Source organism: Spinacia oleracea, chromosome 6 (assembly GCF_020520425.1).
Source record: "Spinacia oleracea cultivar Varoflay chromosome 6, BTI_SOV_V1, whole genome shotgun sequence".
NCBI lineage: Eukaryota > Viridiplantae > Streptophyta > Magnoliopsida > Caryophyllales > Amaranthaceae > Spinacia > Spinacia oleracea.
In genome coordinates this window covers 5,154,237-5,178,839 of record NC_079492.1, presented here as the reverse complement: position 1 = coordinate 5,178,839, position 24,603 = coordinate 5,154,237, and the positions used below count along the sequence as shown (strand labels likewise).

At 39.9% G+C, this 24,603-nt stretch overlaps 1 protein-coding gene across 1 annotated transcript; it reads left to right on the top strand.

The window, feature by feature from the left end:
- Window positions 1-12,155: 12,155 nt before the first annotated feature.
- Window positions 12,156-22,993, top strand: LOC110797626 (vacuolar protein sorting-associated protein 20 homolog 2). Its single transcript, XM_022002730.2, has 6 exons — window positions 12,156-12,624; window positions 19,476-19,628; window positions 19,728-19,880; window positions 21,424-21,507; window positions 22,160-22,313; window positions 22,635-22,993. The coding sequence occupies exons 1-6, from the start codon at window positions 12,523-12,525 to the stop codon at window positions 22,667-22,669; spliced, it is 681 nt and encodes a 226-aa protein (XP_021858422.1). The 5' UTR covers window positions 12,156-12,522; the 3' UTR covers window positions 22,670-22,993.
- Window positions 22,994-24,603: the final 1,610 nt, after the last annotated feature.

Sequence of the window (24,603 nt, the reverse complement as noted above, 5' to 3'; positions counted from 1 at the left end):
GTTGGAATTTCTTTGGGAACGCGTTAGTAAGACTTTTTAGTTGTGAATTTTCAGGCTTGAAGATGCTACCTTCTAAGTTCTCAAGTCTAGGATACCTAGAGAAAATGGATAACGAGACTCCTCACATGTATGTTCAGAAGATCGTGTTTGCTTGCAACTATTTTGCTTCAACCAAGGATATGCCACATCTTAGGCATAAGGATATGATGGCTAGTATGGTTCTTCATTGTTTGCCCCATAAGAACCCCTACATAGACCTTAAGAATAAGTTCAGTGACATGCACTATAATGATGGTACCCCTAATTGGTACAAATATGGGACTAGTGATGGTAGATGGAAGTACGATATTGAGGTTCTTACTACTATTCTAGAGGTTGCTGAAAATAGCTATGAAGATGGAAGATACTCTGCGGGTCTAGGTATGGGCTATGGAGGAGAAGAAAGTGATGGTGAAGATGGTATGATACATGATGAGCAAGATAATGATAATGAGGAAGATGATGATGATGTGGTTGAAATTGAAAATCCTAACCCTATAGTTCCCGAACCAAAAATTGAGATATCTAGTGGATCTGAAGCTGAACTTGAAGAAGACAATGTGGTTGATAGTGTGCCACAACAGGATGATGAGGCTATGGATGAAGATTTTGATCCTTAAGAAGACTTGGATGATCCTAATGATCAAGACTTTACTCCAGAGAAATACAAAGAAAGAGATGATCGTCGTGATGACATTAGTCTTTAAAGAAATGTAATCCTTAGTTATTTATTTTATTGATTAATAAAGTGGCGAAGCTACTATTTATGGTTATTAGTTCAATTATGGTTTGGAGAAATAAAAGCAATGTTATTGGAGGATGTAAGACCTTTTCATTGAAGTATTAATAATAGTATCGAATTTCTTTTGTTATCTCTTAAGTTCAAATCTCGATTAAAAGTTTCGTGGGTATCGCAAAGGGATTAATTGTTATTTCTTCAATGAAACTTTATGTGCAAGGTGGTCAATTTAGAAACCATCTAAATTACATGCTTCGAATAAGTGGGAAAGAAGGCCCAAAGTAGGCGCCAACTTCCCCTAGGGCGCGTCTCATTTGTGTTCTTGTTGTGAGTGGGTTCGTTGTCGAACTAGTGCCTTAGTGATGTCGTGTCCAACCAATATTAAAGTTAGTCTTTTATTTTATTCAAGGAGAAGGGATATAGCTAACCAGGAAATTTCTGAAGTGGTTAAACAACTAGCTGAGGTAGTTCGAGACCTAGCTCAAACTAGAGCCAACCCAGTGCATGATCCGGCTGGGGAAATGTTTAAGAAAATAGCTCAAAGAAAGCCTCCACTGTACAACGGGGAGATTGAACCAAGTGTACTTGAAAACTGGTTGAGAGAATTTGATAAGCTTATTCAAGCTGTGAATCGCCCCGAAGACCTTAGGGTAAACAGTGATGTGTATTACCTTAGAGGTGAAGCTGATTTATGGTGGCAACGATGTGAGAATGCCCTTAGAGCCACACCTAACTTTGGGTGGGAAGCGTTTAAAACCGCGTTGAGAAACAAGTTTTACCCACCTTACCTGAAGAAGCAAAAGGCGCAGGAGTTCATCGAACTCAAAATGGAAGGTCTGTCAGTAACATAGCTACTTTTCCAAGATTATAGAGCTGTCTAGGTTTGCACCTGAAGTAGTGGCAACGGAAGAGCTTAGAGCTTAAAGGTTTGAGAATGGGTTGACCATGGACTTGCAGTTGTTGTTGTCTGGACAGACCTTTACCTCGTTAGACACCCTGTACGGAAAAGATGCTCACCTGTGTGGGTTACAACAAAGGAAGAATGGAGGTGCTGAGAAAAGAAAGGATGTTGGGAACTCGAATCAAGGGAGTAACCAACAGAATCAAGGGAATTTTAAGAAGAACAAAGGGAATGGGAATTTCCAGTTTAGAGGTAACAATGGTGGAAATCGCAACAACCAAGGTGGTGGAAACCAGTCTGGAAGGAATGGAGTAAGGACCTACGACTGTAGGCGATGTAACATGAAACACCCTGGAAAGGACTGTGACGGAAACCTAGTAACCTGTAGATTCTGTCAAAAGTTAGGCCATAGAGAGTACGAATATTATTCTAAGAATGGAAAGCCTAACCAAAGTAACCACCAGAACAATAATCGGAATAAACAAAACCGAAATGGAGGAAATGGAGGTGGAAACCAAAGGGGTTACCAAGGTGGTAACAATGGCAATGGCAATCACCAGAACCATGGAAAGCCTGGAGGAACCAACAGCAGAATGGGAACCGAAACAGCAATGGAAACACCAATGGAGTTGGCTATAAAAAAGGAGTTGCCCAAGGGAAGATGAATGTGATATCTAGGCAAGAAGCAGAAACTTCCTCTGACGTCATAGCTGGTACTTTTCTGTTAACTCCGTTTTAGTTAAAGTACTCTTTGATTCTGGTGCAACATATTCTTTTATCTCAGTAGACGTTGTGGGAAAATTAGGATTGAAAGAGCCTGAAACAATTGAGGTACCCATAGTCATACCTACTGGTAGCATAGTGAAGTGTACCAAAATCCATAGAGATGTGCCTTTGACCATAGCCAAGACCGTGTTCCTATCTAACCTAATCGTGTTTGAGTTAGGGGAGCTAGATGTGATTCAAGGGATGGATTGGTTGGCCATGTTCAAAGCCAAAATAGATTTTGAGAAGCAGAAGGTTCACTTGAGGTCTAGCTTAGGAAAAGTAGTGTTGTATCGTCGTTATGGTAAACCTAAGAACATAGGAATTATCACGGCAATGGAACTCGTGAAGCTAGTCAGTAAAAGGAACCCAGTCTTCTTATGCAATGTGAGAAACCTAAAGCATTTGACCAAAGATCAACCTGAGGACATTGCGGTAGTAAATGAATTCCTCGATGTGTTTCCGGAAGAGATCCCGGGGATTCCTCCTAATCGACCTATTGACTTTACCATAGATTAGTGCCTGGAATCGCGCCTATCTCGAAAGTACCATATAGAATGGCTCCAGCAGAAATGAATGAGTTGAAAGGCTAATTGGAGGATCTTTTAGAGAAAGGTTACGTTAGGCCAAGTGCATCTCCTTGGGGAGCACCAGTCTTGTTCGTGAAAAAGAAGGATGGAAGTATGAGGCTCTGTATAGACTACATGAAGCTCAATAAGGTCACTATCAAGAATAAGTATCCTTTACCTAGGATAGATGACCTATTCGACCAACTGAAAGGAGCAGGAATCTTTTCAAAGATCGATTTGCGCTCAGGTTATCATCAATTGAGAATCGCTGATCACGATATAGCAAAGACCGCATTCAGGACTAGATACAGACATTATGAGTTCACTGTTATGCCCTTTAGGTTAACCAATGCACCTGCAATATTTATGGACTTAATGAACCGTGTGTTCCACGCTTATTTGGACAAGTTTGTAGTGGTTTTCATAGATGACATTCTAGTGTATTCGAAGAGTGAAGAGGATCACGCTGAACACTTGAGATCTGTATTGAGTACGCTGAGAGATAACCAGTTGTATGCTAAGTTCTCAAAGTGTGAATTTTGGTTGGAAAAGGTTGCATTTTTGGGACATTTTGTGTCTAAAGAAGGAGTGGCAATAGACCCTGCTAAGATCAAAGTTGTTAGTGAATGGCCTACACCCAAGAGTGTGACTGACATTCGAAGTTTTATGGGATTGGCGGTTTACTATAGACGCTTTGTGCAAGACTTCTCTAGGATAGCCAAGCCAATGACAAACTTGATGAAGAAGGAAACAAAGTTTGAGTGGAACGACCAGTGCGAGGAGGCGTTCCAAGCTTTGAAGACGCGATTGACAACCGCGCTGGTGTTAACTTTGTCAGATGAAAGTGGTACCTATGATGTATATAGTGATGCTTCTAAGAATGGCGTAGGGTGTGTATTGATGCAGAATGGAAAGGTGATAGCGTATGCATCGAAGCAGTTGAAACCGTATGAATCCAATTACCCTACCCCTGATTTAGAGCTAGCAGCCATAGTGTTTGCATTAAAGATATGGAGACACTATCTGTATGGTGTAAAATGTAGGATATTCACGGATAATAAGAGCTTAAAGTACATTTTCACACAGAAGGATTTGAATATGAGCCAACGAAGGTGGTTAGAGTTAATCAAGGAATATGATATGGAAATTCAATACCATGAAGGGAAATCTAATGTAGTTGCGGATGCCTTGAGCAGGAAATCAAGTCATAATGTGAATGCGTTAGTAGTTGCTAACGAGCTTTGTAAGGACATGCAGCGGTTGAATCTAGAAATAGTGAGTGGTGAATGTCTTGAGAGAATGATGAATGCCTTAACTATCTAGCCGTCGGTATTTGATGAGATTAAGGAGAATCAGGCTGGTGATGTAAAGTTGGAGCGAATCAAGGAAAATATTTCGCAAGGAAAGGAATTAGATTTCAAAATCCATGATGATGGAAGTTTGAGGTACAAAGGCAGGTGGTGCGTGCCTCAAAACTGTGGTGAATTGAAGGAGAAATTGATGAGAGAAGGTCACAATACGCCATACTCTGTGCACCCGGGTGGTGAACAGTTGTATAAGGATTTGAAAAAGATCTATTGGTGGCCAAGAATGAAGAATGAAGTGGCTGAATTTGTGGCTAGATGCCTGACTTGCCAGAAAGTCAAGATAGAACATAGGAGACCTCAAGGAAAGGTCCAACCTTTGGAGATTCCGAGTTGGAAATGTACTGTATATCAATGGACTTTGTCACTTGTTTGCCCAAGTCGAAAACCGAAAATGATACAATTTGGGTCGTGGTAGATAGGTTTACCAAGTCGGCATTGTTTATAGCAATGAAGGAAACCTGGAAAATGGAACAACTCGCCAAAGCTTACATTAAGAATGTTGTGAGATTAAATGGAGTTCCTAAGGATGACGTATCAGATAGGGATTCAAGGTTTCTTTCGAACTTCTGGAAAAGTGTGCAAAAGAACTTTGGTACGACATTGAAAACGAGTACAACATTCCATCCAGCCAGAGATGGACAAACTGAGAGGACCATTCAAACACTTGAGGACATGCTTCGAGCATTCGTCATCGATTTCCAAGGAGGTTGGGAAGATAGCCTGGATTTGATTGAGTTTTCATACAACAATAGCTATCATGCTGGCATAGGAATTGCACCATGTGAGGCCCTGTATGGACGGAAATGTAGAAGTCCACTTTGTTGGAATGACATTAGTGAAACAGTAGTGTTGGGACCTCAAATGATAGAGGACACCATGAACCAAATTCGAACCATCCAATCGAAAATTCAAGCGGCACAGGATCGCCAAAAGAGTTATGCAGACTTGAAACGTAGGGATGAAGAGTTCAACATAAGTGATAAGGTGTTGCTCAAAGTGTAGACACCTACTTTTGTCCCCATTCCCGAAAGGGAAGGTTCGATGATGAGAACACAAATCTCCACTTGGCAACGCATCTCCTATAAAATAACGAATCTCAATCACCCTTTTCATTTCAGCCAAAACTGCTATTTATGGAAACATGCTAAAGATAGTAACTGCCGTAAAAGGTAGTTGTTAAAAGTGGCAAAGTCATAAAAGATAGAAACCTGTCAGAATTAGGTGTTGCACTCCAATATAAATCCTAAAAGAGATAGAATTTGCATTCCTAGTATAATTCAAAAATAAGAGTTACGTATTAATTAAATTCCTAACGAACCTAGAGTTCGTAACGGGCCCAGACGCATTCCGTCAGAAGTTAATACGCACTAAAAGATTCTGATAAGTCTCGAAAGCTCCGTGTTCTAAGAGTCCAAATCTGACAAAAAACTCGGCCCAGATCCCATTTTCAACGCCTGGATCTGGGCGCCGAAGGGCGCTGAAAATGCCTGGGGCCGTGTCGTCTCCGAATTCTTTTTGGATTCGTATTCTAAAAATCTATCTTTCCACAAACTCTTTCCCTATAAATACAGCCTCAAAACCGACGTGAAAAGGACACACAATTGCATAACCTGAGTATTGACTCTACCCTTAAGCCTAGCCTCACGCTGGGAAATTGATCCGGCGTTCTGTCGCAATCGACCCAAAAGTCGAACAGAACGCATCCTGCCCCTTGTAGCTGATGAATTAAGCCTAAATACTGGAACATTGCTTGGAAACCCGAGATTCGTTAAATAAAAGGAGAAATAGCAAAGCCAAGTGGTTAGTTTTCTGAGAACCGTAACGCACCTCTCAAGGGTGCGTTGTAATGTGTCCCTCATATGATTTAATCGCTTTCATCACCCTTTTATAAAATTGTCAAACTACTAACTGGATTGATCTATCACGCCTAATAAGATAATACCTTGGACAATTGAATTATCATGCTAGGTACCTTAAATCAATCTAAATAAGATAATCACGATCGATTTAGTGTTATGTGTTGCATATTGCTAAAATCAATTCAGAATAGTTTAATAGTTTAACGCATGTCCCTTCAATTATTTATGCTGAGCTAGTAAGGATAACCTGCCTCTGGAGTTATCGATGAGCACTCCTCTCGGTAGTTACAGTCCCCCGAACTCTCAATCTCTGCCCTGCGGGTGTACGTTGAGCGATCCCCACACCAGGGATCACAAGGGAACCTATGGCCGTCGTGGTCGAACATAATTACACTCCCTTTATGTCACGATAACTGGGTTTTTTCAGTGTTTCTCATTGTCGTTAAAAACTGAATGGCGACTCCTATATTACTAGTCGATTGGGTGTAAACTCACAGGAAATCCAATTACACTTGATCTGACAACGTCACGCCCACGAGGGACGAGGTCACGCATTAGCCTCGTGCTTTTTTGACTCCCTCATAGTGGTGACTCCACTGGGGACGTTAATGAAATACTCGTGCTCGTAGGTAATCAAAATAGCTGAAGGGTGAAACGATCCTACTCCGCGTTTATTTCCTTATCAAGTTGGGACGACCTGAAAATCAGCATATTAATGTGAACGGACAGAACCGCATAACGAATCTTGGCTCCCTTGGTGTGTTTCATCTCAGGAGTTGGGACTAAGGATACCCATCGCCACTCGGGGGGTGCATACGCTTCGAATGTTGTCCACTCGGCACTTTCGCTAGTAGTACACCTGTCCCAAACCCAATCGCTCGCCCACTAGGTCCCTCTCATTGGTGCATGCTCCCTTGGCTTACATCGTGATTGGCCTCTTGGGACGAAATTCGTCTGTTGAATGCACTACCTCGACCGGGGCACGTGTTGGATCTACGATAGAAGCGGTACCAAGCCGGGCGCAAATATTACCCATAGAAGCCTATCATAAACTACGTGACATATTATTTTTGCTTCATGTTGTAATGCTAGTTATGTGTAGCAAATTATGTGATTGTGTTGTGATTGTATGTGACAAATAATACCGGAAAACCAACGACCCTAAAAATTGCCCAAACATTCATAAACACCGATTGGCCAAAGAGTTATACCAAAATACGTGTTCCGCAACCCCGGGCGATCGCCACAAAAATAAGCAACGCCTAGGACGGCCTGTAACGGATCCCACAACGCTGCACAACGCGTAAAGGACGTTATTAGGCAAGCACCCAAATTAAGTCGTACAAAAAAGGGATAGACGAACCGAATGCGAGTACCAGTCAGGGACGCATTTTCAACGCCCCTGGCTGGGCGCCAATTATTTTCTACGCCCCTGCTGGGCGCTGAAGTTGCTGCCTGGCCTTTTGGTCAGGCACGGTAGCCTCGGTTCCCGCGCATAAAATATACGTAGCAATAAAAAAAAATTCGTAACAAATTTGCTACGAGGACGTATGAAAAAGGCACTCGATTCTAAGAACAACTTATAAAATAAACGACTCCTTGTGTCGTTATTAGGCCTCTTATGACGACAATGTTCGGCACCAAAACCGAGCATGCTAATTAAAATAACTTTGAATGTCACACGGGCAGATGTTTCAAAAATCCAAAGAATGACTAAAAGAAGAGCCAAAGTGTACCAACATAAGTGAGAATAGAAAACCAATAGAAAGAGTCGGAAGTCTAGACTGAGTAATGCTTAACTTTAGGGCCTAAACTTTAGCTTGTCTTATGCATAGGGCTGGTTCTGCCACTTGGTGTCGATCTGAAAATCAAAGGTTAGTGCGTCTTGAAGCTACATCACCAACACAAGGTCTAGTAACTCCAAGCTCCATCCTCCATTCCCCCTTTCAAGGATCTCCGCTTCTCCAACCTCGATTCGCACCCTCAAACACGTCCACGGAAGAATTACGAGACCAAATGGTCCAAATGACCCAACTTATGAACCAACTGAGAATGGAAAACGAATCCTTAGCAGTCGCGCAAGCCAAAAATGACGTCGATAACGAGAAGAAGATCAAAAAAATGGTTCTGCAGCAAACCATGGGGAGCAAGTATTTCTCTTCGATCCTAAACCTTTTCCCGGCAAACTACCGGAAAATTTCAGTTCATCTGACTTACCAAAGTTCAAAGCCACGGACAATCCCCGTGATCATCTCTTGAGCTTCGTGAATGCCATGAACTTGAAAGGTGTGGACAAGTCCATGTATTTGCCTGCCTTTCCTTTGTCCTTGGAACCTGTGCCGCTCAAATGGTATTACCACCAGGACCCTAAGCTCTTCCCCACTTGGGAGGACTTTGTCAATGTCTTCGTCAAGCAATACTCGTCGAACATGGATTTTTAAGTCACCATGCGCGAGCTGGAAGTAATCTTCCAAAAGAAAAATGAAGGTTTCACGACCTATTTTGCTAGATGGAGAGACCAAGCGGCCCAACTAATCAATAGGCCTCCTGAAACGGAATTGGTCCAAAAGTTCATTGACAACCTAGACCCAGCTTATAAACAACACCTTAGGTACTTAGGCCTTGATACCTTCAAAAGGGTTTATGATGTAGGAATAAAGATCGAGGATGACCTTGCAAAAACAGTACAAAGCAAGCCTGCATACAAAAGTAACACCTACAACAAGGGCCACACGCATCAAGCCCAAGAGGTCCACGCCTTAGAGGAATCCCCAACCTGAAGGAGCCCTGGAAGGTGGACCCGAGATCGAAAGTTTGCCCGACTCGGGTCAACTCTGGTACAAGCCTTCCAAAGACTAACCAATCAAGGAAAGCTAAGGCCTATAGGCCCCACACCTGACCCTTCATTCAAAAGTAAATATTGGGTCGAGTGCACCTATTGCAAATTCCATCAAGGAAACGGGCATGACACTGAAAACTGCTGGAATCTAAAAATCACAATCCAGGATATGATAGAGGATGAAATAATACCTCTCCCTAACGTTGGAAAACCCAACAACAACAAGAGCCCACTCGGTTCTTGTCACATCTCTCTCGACCAACCAGAAAATAAGGACTTTGACCCTACGGTGTATATCACGCCTCAAGGTGCACCACTCACCGTGGTCCCTATGGGTCAAATCGAGAGAGAAGTGTGCGGTGTGTGGGTTGATGATGCTGAAGATGTCTACCTGTCTCAAGTGTTGGGCCAGGACCTCTTTACTGAAACTTGGCCCGGGCATGCTCCCATTGACACCACCCCTCAAGAGTCCGAAGTTGACAATCTCACTCGGTCCGGAAGGGTATACCAACAGGATATTCGCCCACCCCTTATGGACGACATCCCAGTCAGACAGACTCCTGAAAACGCGCGGCACACCACCGTCGCAGAAGTCATCGAAAATCCTTTCTTGAAGCAACTAAAAAGAACTAAAGCCGAGATTACCATCTGGGATCTCATGTGCACTTCAAAGGAACATCGTGAAAAACTCATTCGCTCACTTGACCTCATCTCAGTCCCTACGGACATCACACCTGACTCGTTGGTTAACCACGTCACAAGAGATGTTGAGGAAAAAACAATAGTTTTTACTGACAAAGACTTACCTAAAGAAGGAGGCGCTCACAACAAGGCCCTCTATCTGGTGGTTGGAAGCAAAGGACAAAACATCCCCCTAGCACTCGTAGATAACGGTTCAGCGGTAAATGTTTGCCCATTGCAAACCGCCCATTGCTTGGGACTAGGAAGCGATGACTTCCAAACCTCCACGCAAGGAGTACGAGCTTATAATAACTCTCGAAGGCCTGTGTTGGGAAAAATCAACCTCACAATACAAACCGGGCCCGTGGCACGTACCACGGAGTTTCAAATAATCGACATCAAGCCCACTTTCAACCTTCTCTTAGGACGCCCTTGGCTCCATGACTTAGGAGGTGTGGCTTCTACCCTGCATCAAATGGTTAAACTTAACCATAATGGGGTAATTCTAGAAATACGCGCTCCTCCTCTCGACGTCAGTTGTACTATGGTTGGAACGGCCGACACTGCGGAAGACCTTTACGGGTTTCAAGTGGATGAAGCCATCCAATTCATTGAGGACTATAATTAAGCATTTCTAGATCCGCGTGCATCCCGGGTCATCCTTAAAATATTGCTAGCTCAGGGCTATTTCCCGGGAACTCCATTGGACATAAGGAAGAAGAACTACATGTTCCATCCCCCACCCAACAAATCTACTCCTTTTGGCCTAAGCTATGAAACAACGGAGGAAGATATTACTGATCATTGTCTAGGCTACGCCTTAAGCCAGCCAAGACAAAACGAGCCACCCTCCTTTCCCCATATCAAAGAACCCTTAACGGTATGTTCGTCCGGGAAGGAGAAGAACACCCATGCTGTGACTTCCCTGAACCCTTCGTTCAGAATGGCCTGCTAAAACCCGGATTCGAAATTTTCCATGACTGTCATACTTTGGATGAGGCACCCCACCTCACCAAGACTGAAACCGCTGAAATATTGGACAACTAAGCTCTATGGACATTGTTTAACGAATCGAAGCCTATGGAGGACGAGACTGTGATGACTACCCTAGCACTACAAGATGAAGGTTTCGATCCAACTCGGTTAATCACTCCTACATCAACACTAGAAGAGACCGAGAACGGATGGGTGAAGACATGTCAGTGGGTCAACGCAAAGGGAATAGAGTTTAAAATGAGTACAGGCGAAGGACCAAAGTTCTACGAGACTAAACCCAAGGCTTGAGCCGTAGAGAGCACTTTAGCAAAACGCCTATTAGTTCTTTAGATGATAGAAAGAATAAAGCCCTAGATATGGTCCTAAAAACCCCCTAGAATATTGATTAATTTATTTCTGTGTGTTTTCCTTACTTTCCAAATTAATAAAGGCGTAAGATTTCTCCTAAAATATTATTCTAACACTAAACAAGCACTAATCATATTTGCAAATATAAAAAGGAAGCGGTCCACTTTAGGCCCAATAGCAAGGCCCACTCGGTCTTGAATCGTGACATCAAAACCAATTCTCGAAATCCACAAAATAAGCCGTACCATCCCCTACATATCCCCAAGACGTAAAGGTCAACCCGTGCAATCATAAAAGTCAACCCATGCAACCCAAAGAAATCAAAGGAAATCAAATCCAAAACAAACGCAAATGTTGCTTAAAAAGAAAATAATAAAACGTAACCCCACCATACCCTTCATTAACAACACGCACCTCAACCCACCCAAAAACCTACACAAAGATCTTCATATCTTCCACAACCTAACTCCGTTCTCAAAGCCGTTTCGAGTCACGAATAGAAAAAATTAATCCGGACGAAAATGCGTCTAACGCTAACAGTCCAAAAAGCTTCCAAAATAGCGTCAAAATTGATTCCTGGCGAACAAAGAGTAAAACAAAACAAAGAAAAAGAAATAAATGCAAGAACATGTCGAGGAAAAGAGGCAACGCGCCAAGAAACTTGCCCCGGAATCATTTTCAGCGCCCAGGGCTGGGCGCCGAAATCTTTAACGCCCCAGCCTGGGCGCTGAATCTCTCTGCTTGCCGACTTTTGCCCAGAAGTGCTCATCATTTTATCCGCACATACACGGAAAAATAACGAACACTTGCTCTTTCTCCCACCTGCGCCGGAAAAATAGTTAGGTAGTCTTCTAATTCTATGCAAAACCTGCGCAAGGTGGAATTAGGCATATATTTGTACTATATATATATCATGATTCATGAATGATATACGGTGAAGTTTCAATCTCCAATTATAATATTTTAGAATTACAGACTAAGGTTTCGGTATATGTATCTTATTTTGACTGAACTTATATTATCTGACTTTATGAAAATTATCTGAACAAAGCTAACCTTTTTTTGGGAAAGAAAGATAAATTTTTTTTTTTTTTTAAAAAAAGCGAGCCTAGAGGTCGCTGTGGCCTGTGGTGGTCTTGCTTTCTCCTTTTCTTACTCGCATCCAGCGCGCAACCTTATTCTCCCCTCTTGCCTGTTACCGGCCACTAGACAGACCCAACCCCCCCCCCCCCCCCCCCCCCTACCACCGCAACCACTACAACCACCGTGCATCGAATTCCTGTTGCAGATTTCTCCGGCCACCGCCGTGCAACAATTGCGAACCACCGCGATAAAAGTGATAAAGATTATTGGGCAAAAAAAGCTCTTTAAGCTTACATAGTTTTCTCTCAAATTGAATTGGGGAGTGTTTAAATACAGATGGGTAACATTTTTGTGAAGAAACCCAAGATCACTGAGGTTGATCGTGCAATTCTCTCTCTTAAAACTCAGAGACGCAAACTAGGTCAATATCAGCAACAGGTAACTCAATTCTTGCCCCCTTTTCCCACTCTTTTGGGAATTTTGTTTTCTGGGTAACATTTCAAATCTTTTGTATTTTTCTGGGTCATCATTAAAAAGCCGGATTTTATTGATGATTTTTTTTTTCTTCTGCTGATCTGATTGTCTTTGATTTTGATTTGATTATATATTTGGTTTTATACTATGCATATAAAAGTAAACACTCATAAGCTAGACTGTTGAATTTTTGGATTTTGACTCATAAGGGATGTTTAGCTGTATTATCCTCCTCCGTTCAGGTTATGCATTGGAGTGCTTAGGTATGAAATTTTATTCGGGTTTCGTGTTCAATTTCGGTAGGTAATGTAGAAAGGGTTTTGTGCTGATATTTTAGTTAGTGAAATAATTGGTTGATTTGATCAAGTGATGGGGTAAGTTGCAAATGAGTCCAATAATTGTTATTGTTTGATCACAACTTTGAAATATGGGGTTGTCTTGATTTGGGTGTTTATCTATAAACCTATGGACAATGGTTAGGGAGGTGGCTTTGGTGGGGAGTAGCTCAATATACTGAAAATCGGTCTTAGCTGCTCGTTTCGCCATCCGAAATATTTGACTTGCATTGGGTTGGGTAAAGGTAAATGCTGTCAATGTTAATTTATATTTACAGAGTTTGTGTAATTTGGTGTTTAGTTTTGATGGTTATGGCATCTGCTATATCTGTTTTTAGCTTTAATTGATAGGATGAAATGGACGATTGTAACTGGCTAGAAGGTTATGTTGTGGGTGGAGTTGTTGAAGAGTTACTGAACAAATGTTCTTTTTGAAAAGGATGTTGGTACAGTTGTGTTAGATTGCTTGCTTTTAAAGAGCCTTGAAGGCCATGACATAGTATAGCAACTTGAAGGACGATACCATATCCTTCAAACTGAAGGAATGTATAGTGTTTTGATGCTTCACTTTCTTATTTATGACATTTCAACTGTGTAATCACCAATATGAAAGGAGGATTCATCTAAGGAGGTCTGCTGGTACTATCAAGTGCTTATAGTATCACTACCTGTTGAACTAATGAAAAAAGAGTTGGGAAAGAGTATAGGTGTTACTTATTTCACTTGTATGTGGTTGTTGGTTTGTATGTGATCTGATGTGTAACTGTTATTATCAGTATAATGATCAAATGCAATTACACCATGCGTGTAATATGATGCCCGAGAAAAGAAGCTGTAAATATATATATATATATATATATATATATATATATATATATATATATATATATATATATATATATATATATATATATATATTTTGGTAAGTAAGAAAGTTCATTAAAATCAAATGAGCACAATCACAATACAGATTACTTGAGGGGGAGAAAACCTTCTAGGAAGGGTACCTCCTACCTCAAGCCTCAAACATACAACATAGCAACATGCCTAAAACACTCATTTTACAAAGAATCAAACCAGTCCTTGTCGTGCTGAGGGATCTTCATCTTCTTACTCATTATACTTCATATCCTGGATCTCACAATCCCTTGAACCCTTTTAACCATGTTCATACTAGCCACCTTAAACTCCCATAAGGCTTCTTTTCTAGCACACCAAATGACATACACAATGGCAGCAACTGCAGCAGTAGCTAGGTGCTTCCAGAACTGAGACTTTTAGTTCTCTTGTTTATCCATCAAAGAAGAACGAAGAAGCCAGTAGTATCAGTTCTAATCTGCAACCAACCTTTAATTTGTTGTATTCGTTGCTTGCTGTATTCATAGTAAAAAATAGGTGCTTGTGTGACTCCACCTCCTTATTGCAGATAGCCAGATAGTACATAGATCAGAGTTACTAATGTGAAGGTGGTGCAACCTTTGTCTTGTCTGCAACCTCCCAAGCATAGCCAACCACAGTATGAACCGGTGTTTAGGTATAGAAAATCTGCACCATACCATTTTACACGATTGTAATTTTTGCCCCTGCCTATTTAGCTCAGAGTATATGGTAACGCCAAGCTTAAATCATGCTTGCCTTACAAACACACTTCCAAGCTCAACTAGAGTTACTAGGAGTTTGGTTGTCCTTACAATGTAAATAGCACTGACCCATCTCACCCATAAGTTGTCACCTTTCTTCGCAATGTTCCACACTTGTTTACCCAAGCGTCTCTATTCTAAAGCATCACATTACAAATACCTAAACGACCAAATTTCTCAGCCTTACATAGGTTATCCCAGGCCACATACCCAGGCTTCGAAGTATTGTGATTCCCTGAATGATCTGCTCCTAGCATTTATCTTCTTGTAAACTGACTTAGGCAAAGTAAAAATTGGAGTCCACTAGACCACTACACATTAATACTCATCAACACTGAGTTAAGAAGTTGTAACCTTCCAGCAAAATAAAGGTGCCTAGAGCTCCAAACTTAAATCCTAGCCATCATTTTTTCCACCAAATTTTCACAATCAGCTGTTATTTTCTTTGTCCGAAAAGGCACTCCCAAATATTTGGAAGGAAGAGTATTCACCTTGAAACCAGAGATATCGAAAATGGCAACAACTTCATTCCGATTCAGGCCACAACTGTAAACTTATGACTTGTTCTTATTAGCACACAAACTTATGACTTGAAAGACGATACCAATCCTGCAAACTGAAGGAATGTATAGCGTTTTGATGCTCCGCTATCTTATGTTTGTCATTTCAGTTGTGTAATCACCAATATGAAAAGAGGATTCATCTAAGGAGGTCTAACGAAAAAAAGAGTTGGGAAAAAGTATAGGTGTTACTTATTTCACTTGTATGTGGTTGTTGGTTTGTATGTGAGCTGGTGTGTAACTGTTATTATTGTTACAGGCTTAATGCTGATTGCTTCATGTATAAGAATTGATTGGTTAAATTCGTTTGAATTCTGGACATCATAAGACCTTCACTATAATGATCAAATGCAATTACACCATGCATGTAATATGATGCCCGAGAAAAAGAAGCTGTATATATATATATTTTTTCTTGGTAAGCAAGAAAGTTCATTAAAATCAAATGAGCACAATCACAATACAGAGTACTTGACGGGGAGAAAACCTTCTAGGAAGGATCCCTCCTACCTCAAGCCTCCAAAATACAACATAGTCAACATGCCTAACACTAAAATACTCATTTTACAAAAGATTTAAACCATTTCTTGTCGTGCTGAGGTATCTGCTTACTCATTACTTATCCTGGATCTCACCGTCCTTTCAACCCTTTTAATTACCGTGTTCACATTAGCCACCTTAAACTCCCATAAGGCTTCTTTTCTAGCACACCAATCACATACACAATGGCAGCAACTGCAGCAGTAGCTACGTGCTTCCAGAACTGAGACTTTTTAGTTCTCTTGTTTATCCATCGAAGAGGAACGAAGAAGTCAGTAGTATCAGCTCTAATCTGCAACCAACCTTTAATTTGTTGTATTCGTTGCTTGCTGTATGCACAGTAGAAAAATAGGTGCTTGTGAAACTCTACCTCCTTATTGCAGATTGTACATAGATCAGAGTTACTAATGTGAAGGTGGTGCAACCTTTGTCCTGTGTGCAACCTCCCAAGTTCATAGCCAACCACATTACGAACTGGTGTTTAGGTACAGGAAATCTGCACCACACCATTTTACACCATTGTAATCTTTGCCCGTGCCCATTTAGCTCAGAGTATATTGCAACGCCAAGCTTAAATCATGCTTAGCCTTACAAACACACTTCCAATGTCAACTAGAGTTATTAGGAGTTTGGTAGTCCTTCCATTGTAAATTGCATTGACCCATCTCACCCACAAGTGTCAGCTTTCCTCGCAGTGTTCCAGACTTGTGTTTCCCAAGGCGTCTCTATTCCAGAGCATCACATTCCAAATACCTAAACCACCAAATTTCCTAGCCTTACACAGGTTATCCCCGGCCACATACCCAAGCTTCGAAGTATTGTGATTCCCTGAATGATCTGTACACATCAACTGACTTTGGCAAAGTAAAAATTTAGTCCATTACACATTAATACTCATCAACACCGAATTAATAAGTTGTAACCTTCCAGCAAAAGAAAGGTGCCTAGAGCTCCAAAATTTAATCCTAGGATTCCTAGCCATCATTTTCCCACCAAATTTTAACAATCAGCTGCTGTTATTTTCTAACAGGCTCTCCCAATTTGGAAAGGAGAGTATCCACCTTGAAACCAGAGATATCGGAAATGGCAACAACTTCATTCTGATTCAGGCCACAACTGTAAACTCCTGACTTGTTCTTATTAGCACAAAAACCAGAGGTGTCAGAGAAAAGGTTAAGCCCTTGAAGAAACATATTTTTAGAAGTAGAATCCGTTACAAAATAAGATCAGATCGTCAGCAACACAAAGATGATTCAAATTTAGAGTCCTGCACTTAGAATGGTACTTGTACTGTTTTTGAGCACCTATATAAGCCATAGTCCTTAGGTACTCCATACACACCACAAAAAGCAAGGGAGACATCAAGTCTCCTTGCCTAAGCCCCCTCTTGGTCTGAAAAAAAACCAGTCGGCACACCATTAATCATAAAGTGAAACTGGGGCTCTGAGCACAAGTCATTATTAACCTTGTGAAATAATCTGGAAAACCAAGCGCCGATGACATATCTTGCAAAGTTCCCCACTCAACCGTATCATATGCCATCTGGTTTTCTGACTCCTTCAATAGATCTTTACCAAGTCTTGGCAAACCAAGACGTTATAAAGAATACTTCTCCCTGTCACGAAGGCCCCTTGAGTATCAGAGATCACATCAGAAGCTGTATATTGATTATGATGCTTTAAGTCAGAATATGATGATCTTTCCAACCAATTTCAAGGAAAAATATGACTTATGCATTTCATATCCATTTGATTTTCCATTTCCTATTTGTCTGAAAGAGCTGTTGAAAGTGCAACATTGAGATTTGGCTAGTAAAATACTGGTACCCTATATATTAGTCAATTGGAATCTGCCTCCTTAAGCTTGATTTTTTGTGATAAAAAATATAGTCAGTATTCTGTTGGTTGTCTGTCCATTTTTTCCAGGGGGGGAAGAGGGAGGGGGGGGGGGGGGGGGGGATATTCCACTCTTCTTTAAGAAAATGACAGAATAAATTGCTGTGAGATTAACTCTTCTTCAGTGAAGAAGTCTTTCTTGTGGGGGTGAGGGGTGTGTTTGTACTTTGGGTCTTTGGAACTCATATGGAGTTTTGTGAGTATAAGAGCTTCTTTCTGGTGAATGAGTTTGTTTAGGGATCTTAAATATTTTGTGTTACGTAACATGTACCCCGTATTTCGCTAAAACATGACTGGATGTACCTAAGAATGTCCAATTAGAAATTTCTAGTATACATGTCTTACACTGAAAAAAAATAAACAAGCGCCAATAACATTTCTTGCAAAAGTCCCCACTCAACCGTATCATATGCTATTTGGATATCTACATTTGAACATACAACATCTGGTTTTCTGACTCCTTCAATAGATCTTTACCAAGTTATGTCAAATCAAGACGTTATGCAGAATACTTCTCCCTGACCCCTTGAGTATCGGAGATCACATCAGAAGCTGTATTATTATTGTGATGCTTGAAGTCAGAATGTGATGATCTTTCCAACTAATTTCAAGGGAAGATATGACTTACGCATCTTCATATCCATTTGATTTTCCATTTCCTATTTGTCTGGAAAGAGCTGTTGAAAGGGCAACGTTGTGATTTGGCTAGCAAAATACTACTCCCTCCGTCCCTTAATACTTGCCCCGGTTTGATCGGCACATAGTTTTAGGCAACTTAATTGACTTATTAATTTATTAGTTGATAGTTGATAGTTGATAGTGGGGTAATTTTTTTAATATAGTTAGTGGGAAATGTGTCAAATAAAGGGGTTTGGGTGGAGGTGTGTTGAACTTTTTAATATTTTTTGAGGATAGGAATATATGTGGGTCCATGGTAAGTGAGAGAAATGATATAATAGTAGCAAAAGTATGCCATTTATAGAAATGGGGCAAGTATTAGGGGACGGCTTTATAAGGAAAGTGAGACGAGTATTAAGGGACGGAGGGAGTATATTTGTATATTAGTCAATTGGAATCTGCCTCCTTGAGCTTTTGTGATAAAAAATATAGTCAGTATTCAGTTGGTTATCTGTCCATTCCGGAGGGGGGGGGGGGTATTCAACTCTTCTTTAAGAAAATGATAGAATAAATTGCTTTGAGATTAACTCTTCTTCAGTGAAGAAGTCTTTCTTGTGGGGGTGAGGGGTGAGTTTGTACTTTGGGTCTTTGGAACTTATATGGAGCTTTGTGAGTACAAGAGCTTTGTTATGGAGAGTGAGTTTGTTTAGGGATCTTAATTATCTTGTGTTCCGTAACATGTACCCCGTATTTTGCTAAAACATGACTGAATGTATCTAAGAATGTCCAATTAGAAATTTCTAGTATACATGTTTTACACTGAAAAAAACGAAATGAATATACCTGTATTATACTGTTAGACACAAATTTACAGTTCAGCAAAGTCTGAAGATTTTTATTGCTTTAACTTAAGGCATGGGTTTTTGATATTACGTGGATTGAAATTGAGGTAATGGGCTTCAGCAGTTCCAACTGCCAAGCATGTTTCAAAAGCAGATCTGGACAACAGATTCATATTTTTTACTGGGCATTTGGGTCTTTTTGTAAGATGATTTCTTGTTATTGCCTTTTGGAGTATTTACTTCACTATAGAGTAATATCTGGGTTGGGTTTAAACTGTATATATTTTTCTCTGGTGGCATACTCAAATTTACACTTTAATCCTTCCTCTCATCAAGTGCACATCTGTAGCACTTCTTTTCTCATCGTGGATTTTTTTCTTTTCAGCTTGAAGCTGTCATCGAAGCTGAAAAACAAGCCGCAAGGGACTTGATTCGTGAAAAGAGAAAAGATAGAGCCTTGCTTGCATTGAAGAAGAAGAAGGTGCAGGAAGAATTGCTTCAGAAAGTTGATGCTTGGCTAATAAATGTTGAGCAGCAAGTAAGAACTAAAGGCAATATAGTCTTCCAGTTTTTTTATGCTAGTTTAAATGGCCTTATTCTTTTGAAGATCTTAGTTTTACAATTTTATTTGATTTAGTTGGCAGATATAGAATTATCCAGCAAGCAGAAGGCTGTTTTTGAGAGCTTGAAGGCGGGAAACAACGCAATGAAAGCAATACAAAGTGAGCTTAACCTGGATGATGTTCAGAAGTTGATGGATGATACTGAAGAAGCGAGAGCCTATCAAGAGGTATGCATCACTTTATTCATTTTGTTTCCTCTTCAGTGGGATTAAATTGAGATTAGAAGTGGTCTGATATATCGTATAGTTTACTTGCTGAATTGATTGTCATGATTTCTTTTTTCTTTTTTCTCGGAGGGTTGGAGTTGGGGGTAGAATTTAAAATTTGATCAAAGCAGTAAATAAGGTAAAAAATGGCCTGCAAATAAAAGAAATTACTGCAGTTGTAATACAAAATATAAATAGTAAACCTTATCACTTTGCCAGTCTTAACCATAGTTTTGACTCTTGATGGCCGTAGTAGGCTCCCATTTCCAATAATCCAATCAATGTCCATGCCTCGTCTCAAAGGTTGTTATTCACCTTTTCACGTCATAATGACAAAGTCGGGGTGTCATGACCAGATGTTTGGCATTAACCTTATTACAATTGTAATACAAAGCAGTTGCAGCTATTAGTTATCAGTTTCTAGCTGATACTACGTAATTATTTTTTATTGCCATGGGCATCCTCGAGTCTCCGTGAAGATGTCTCTCGTATTTCTCCTTTATGGAAAGTTGCAGCCACTCTCATTACTTCAATAGGACAATAGGTAGTGTCTGGTGACCAACAATTATATACTGTTTTAGACCAAAGTTGGAGATTCCGGGATCCCGTCTCAGAAACTCCTAAAATTTTGAGGAATGTGTCCGATGATCATATAAGGAAGTTTGGAATCATAAAACCCCTCTAGTTTGTCACTTAGAGCCACGAAATGGCCTTGATTCAACAACATGGATTTGTAAGAATATCGGCTAAAATGTCATTTAAGAGGCGTATTAGATGGTTCTAAGCACCCAATATACCCTCGGGGACCCATGGCCCCATGGGGTATACAGGAATCATCCGGACCTCTAACCTTTTCCGAGTCCGAAAATGTCCAAATTTGAAGGCTATACACCGTTTTTGACCAAATTGACCTCGACTAGGAAACTCCTAAAATTTTGTGGAATGTTTACGATGGTCAGACAAGGAAGTTTGGAATCATAAAACCCCCACTAGTTGGTCATTTAAAGCCACATAATGGCCTTGATTCAACAACATGCGCTTGGAAGAATATCGGCTAAAATGTCAGCTTCCTGCTTTATATTTGGTTGGTAAGTGGGCGACCTTGCCATCAAGTTGGATCACTCGATCCTTGAGTGTGTCCTTTGTAACGATCGCTGCTTATAACAGGGATATAATCTAAATCGAGCTTCATGTTTATATTTTGGTGAATGAAAAAATATGAATTAGGAAGAAAAAGACATTGTGACAACACTTAGGTACATTGTAGAAAACCATAGATGGAAGGTGGCTTTGCAATGGCTACCAAAGCACTATTAGTTGCAATTCATATTTTCTTCGGCATTACTTATAAAAGTTATAATCAACCGGCTCTAACTGTTCACTCTATATGTTATGTGAACCTGTGGCCCTGTGGGCATTTCTTGTTAGAATTAATTAGTTTGTTTTAGTATTTTTTTTTTATATATATAAGACTAATAATCTTTCATCTGGTATCTGTTTCTAGGAAATAAATGCCATATTGGGGGAGAAATTATCTGCTGATGACGAGGAAGAAGTATTAGCAGAATTTGATAATCTAGAAGCACAGGTATGTTTATCATTGAGATACTTGCCCTTATATATGCAGTGTCTAGTATAAGAACTTGCTGAGCTGATTGAAACTGCTATTAGATCAAGTCAGTCTGTAAACAATTAGGTCTGGAATAACAAGAAAATGTTCAAATTTTAAAAGCACACTCACATAATTAAGCCACCAGCAATATTGTAGTGAATTGCAACTTTGCAAGAGACTATAAGGACTTGCTGAGGTGATTGAAACTGCATGTTAATTTGTATACGCTATTGGAAATATTTGAAAGGCTAGTTGGATGCCCTGCATACTCTGAGCTGATTCAACTTTTATAATGTCCAGAAGCTGTAAAAGACCAAAAACGCACTTGCTGCTTCAGAAGTTTTCTGAAACAGCTTGTTCAATGTAAATAAAGGATAATCTAGATGAATATTATATACTCACCCGTACATGCAGAAATGTATTTCATGGCACCTTACAGATACCATAATGTTCATATTTTGTATAAAGCTATAAACTTGGTAGTTGGTAGTTTAGGCATGGTAAGAATTGTGAACTTTGAACTTCGAACACGTGCTAGCAAGAAGTATATGATTGCATATTACAGTTGAGCATTGTGTATGTTCTTTCTCATAATCTTCTCTGACGAGATATGCATTTTTTGGTGTAGCTTACTGTACAAGATCTACCAAAAGTTCCCACTGCAGTTCCTGAAGAAGAAGAGAAGTTGGATCTACCCGACGTTCCTACCAAGGCTCCTGTTGCTTCAAATATGACTGATGATATTGAGGAGGTTTCAGATAAAGTTCCTGAAAAGAGAAAAGGTATTTACCCCTTTGTCCTTCCGCATTCTTCTTTCTTTCTGTTTTCGCCCTGGGATATTGATGGTATTTTCGAGAGGTGATCAAAATTCGGGTCGGGCCGGGATTTAACACAAAAAATTATGCCCAAACCCATAAATTTGGTGCAGGCTTTCGGGTCGAATTGGGTTTTTCGGGCTGGTTCGGGCTTTGATCTAGAATGTGTATTTGAAGTTGCCCAAACCTATACTTTTTCGGGCTGGGCCGGGCCATAGATGATCAGGTCTAGTTTTCCCTGAAATTTGTGTCAACAACCATTTGATTTCATTGGCTCTTCGTTGACAGTTATGGAAGAACCATTGCCTGCATACCCTGCTTAAAGACTTCGGGGCTGACCGTGGAGCGCGAGTTGAAGACACAACACAACCCTTCTCATTGATTGATTTGGTGTTTCAACTGAAATCATGTTCAAAATGCCTATGTTTGTGCTCCATTAATTTTTTTTTTTTCTGGTCATGTATAGTATTGCAGTTGTGTACATTATTATCTTTAAATCCCATTCCAGCTAATCAGGAAATCAGCTGTTTGAATCTTAAATTTGTACAGATTTGCATCTATATATTCGAGTTACATTTACTTTTTTGAGAACTAAAACTCTGGATGACCTATAATTTCTTGTTCTAGGCTATTGATTATTGTCATCATCTACTCTGTATTTGTGTTTATTTTCTGCAGTTTGAACAAGCTGTATGGTTCACGTTGTGTCACAACCCGAATTTGTGTCAATTCAAACACACACCATAAACTCTAAAGATTGCATCAAAATTGAACAAATAAATGTCTAGGGTTTTCAGGTAGGTTTTACATAGGCAAATGATTACAAAGCTCAAAATATTATGCTCCAGATTCATATGAGTCGGTCAGACTAGAACACTTATCTTGAAACAAAGAGAGTAAAAATTATATATAGCTGATTTTATTTAAACGGATAAATAGTTGATATTTGAAATAAATAAATCAAGAGAAATCTTATAAGCAAATGACTATACTACGCCCCACCATGCTCTGCAAAATAGGCACACCAGCATTTATATTACATCTGCTTGGCATAAATCAATGTATGTCAAGGTTCACTGTCCACTAAAGAATATTCTTTTATCAAGTTCTTCTGACTGTTTCCACTGCTGCTTGATCTGTGCAAATGAACAATAGTGAAATGTTGATTTTGTATCAACTTTTAATGACTTATTGTAGCCAAACAAATGTGCCAAAGGTAAAAAAATCAACATTTCCTTCTCATTTGTTGGGGTCGTGTTAATGGATGGCAGTTGAACCTGCATCCGGACTCTTCGTTTAACCTCACGTACCCATGTTGGAACCTCGACACTCCGACATGGATTTAAGGCCAAAATTATGGATATTTTTTACAAAATAACCGAGTCGGATATTTGGACACGATCGTATCCGGCACTAGTACCGTGTACCCGAGTCCAGGTAACATAGCTTGTGATTTTATAACTTTCTTTTTTGTAGACTCTAAGTCAAACAACTGACGACGGATATTAGGAGAACACTTAATTTGGCACTAAACCCTTGACTATATAAGCAATCAATCCCCCTTTTAATCGGGTCGATCCAAGGCAATATTTGTGGCATTAAGCATACTAGAAGACGAAACTGATGAAAGAATAACTGCATGAAAATCGGACCACATCACCAAAATTATCAGTTTTTACAAAAAATGGTGCACAATGTAAGACGTGACTGAATTGAAGAAAGAATAAATTACATGAAAATCAAGTCACACCACCAGTATCATCACTTTTTACAAGAAATGGTACGAAATATAAGACTAACTGAATCGAAGAAAGAACAATTACATATCCCATCGCAGCACTAACTTTATCAATTTTTACAAGAAAACTGGTACAATATTTATAGGTGCAATTGAATCAAAGAATTTGGACGTTAACTATTAAGGCCCTGTTTAGTTTACCTTATTTCTCCTGATCTGGTCTGGTCTGGTCTGATCTGATCTGATATGAACTTATTTTTTCTGATCTGATCTGATCTGAACTTATTTTTTCTGATCTGATCTGATCTGGTCTGATCTGATCTGATCTGATTCTTCTGAATTAAGTTTAAACAAAAATCTACAATTATTAATATTAAACGACTTACGTGTAAAATAAATGTTACACAAATTTATAATATTGTTATTATTTACTTGACTTTGTTCATGATTTAACTATTCCTTATATTAGATAGACCTATATATGATCTAGATAGATCGGTTATGATCTAGACATATAAG

Coding starts and splice junctions, on each gene's coding strand:
- LOC110797626 (XM_022002730.2), top strand. CDS start 12,523: ATGGGTAACATTTTTGTGAAGAAACCCAAGATCACTGAGGTTGATCGT. Junction 12,625..19,475: donor TAGGTCAATATCAGCAACAG/GTAACTCAATTC, acceptor TTTTCTTTTCAG/CTTGAAGCTGTCATCGAAGC. Junction 22,314..22,634: donor AGTTCCTGAAAAGAGAAAAG/GTATTTACCCCT, acceptor CTTCGTTGACAG/TTATGGAAGAACCATTGCCT.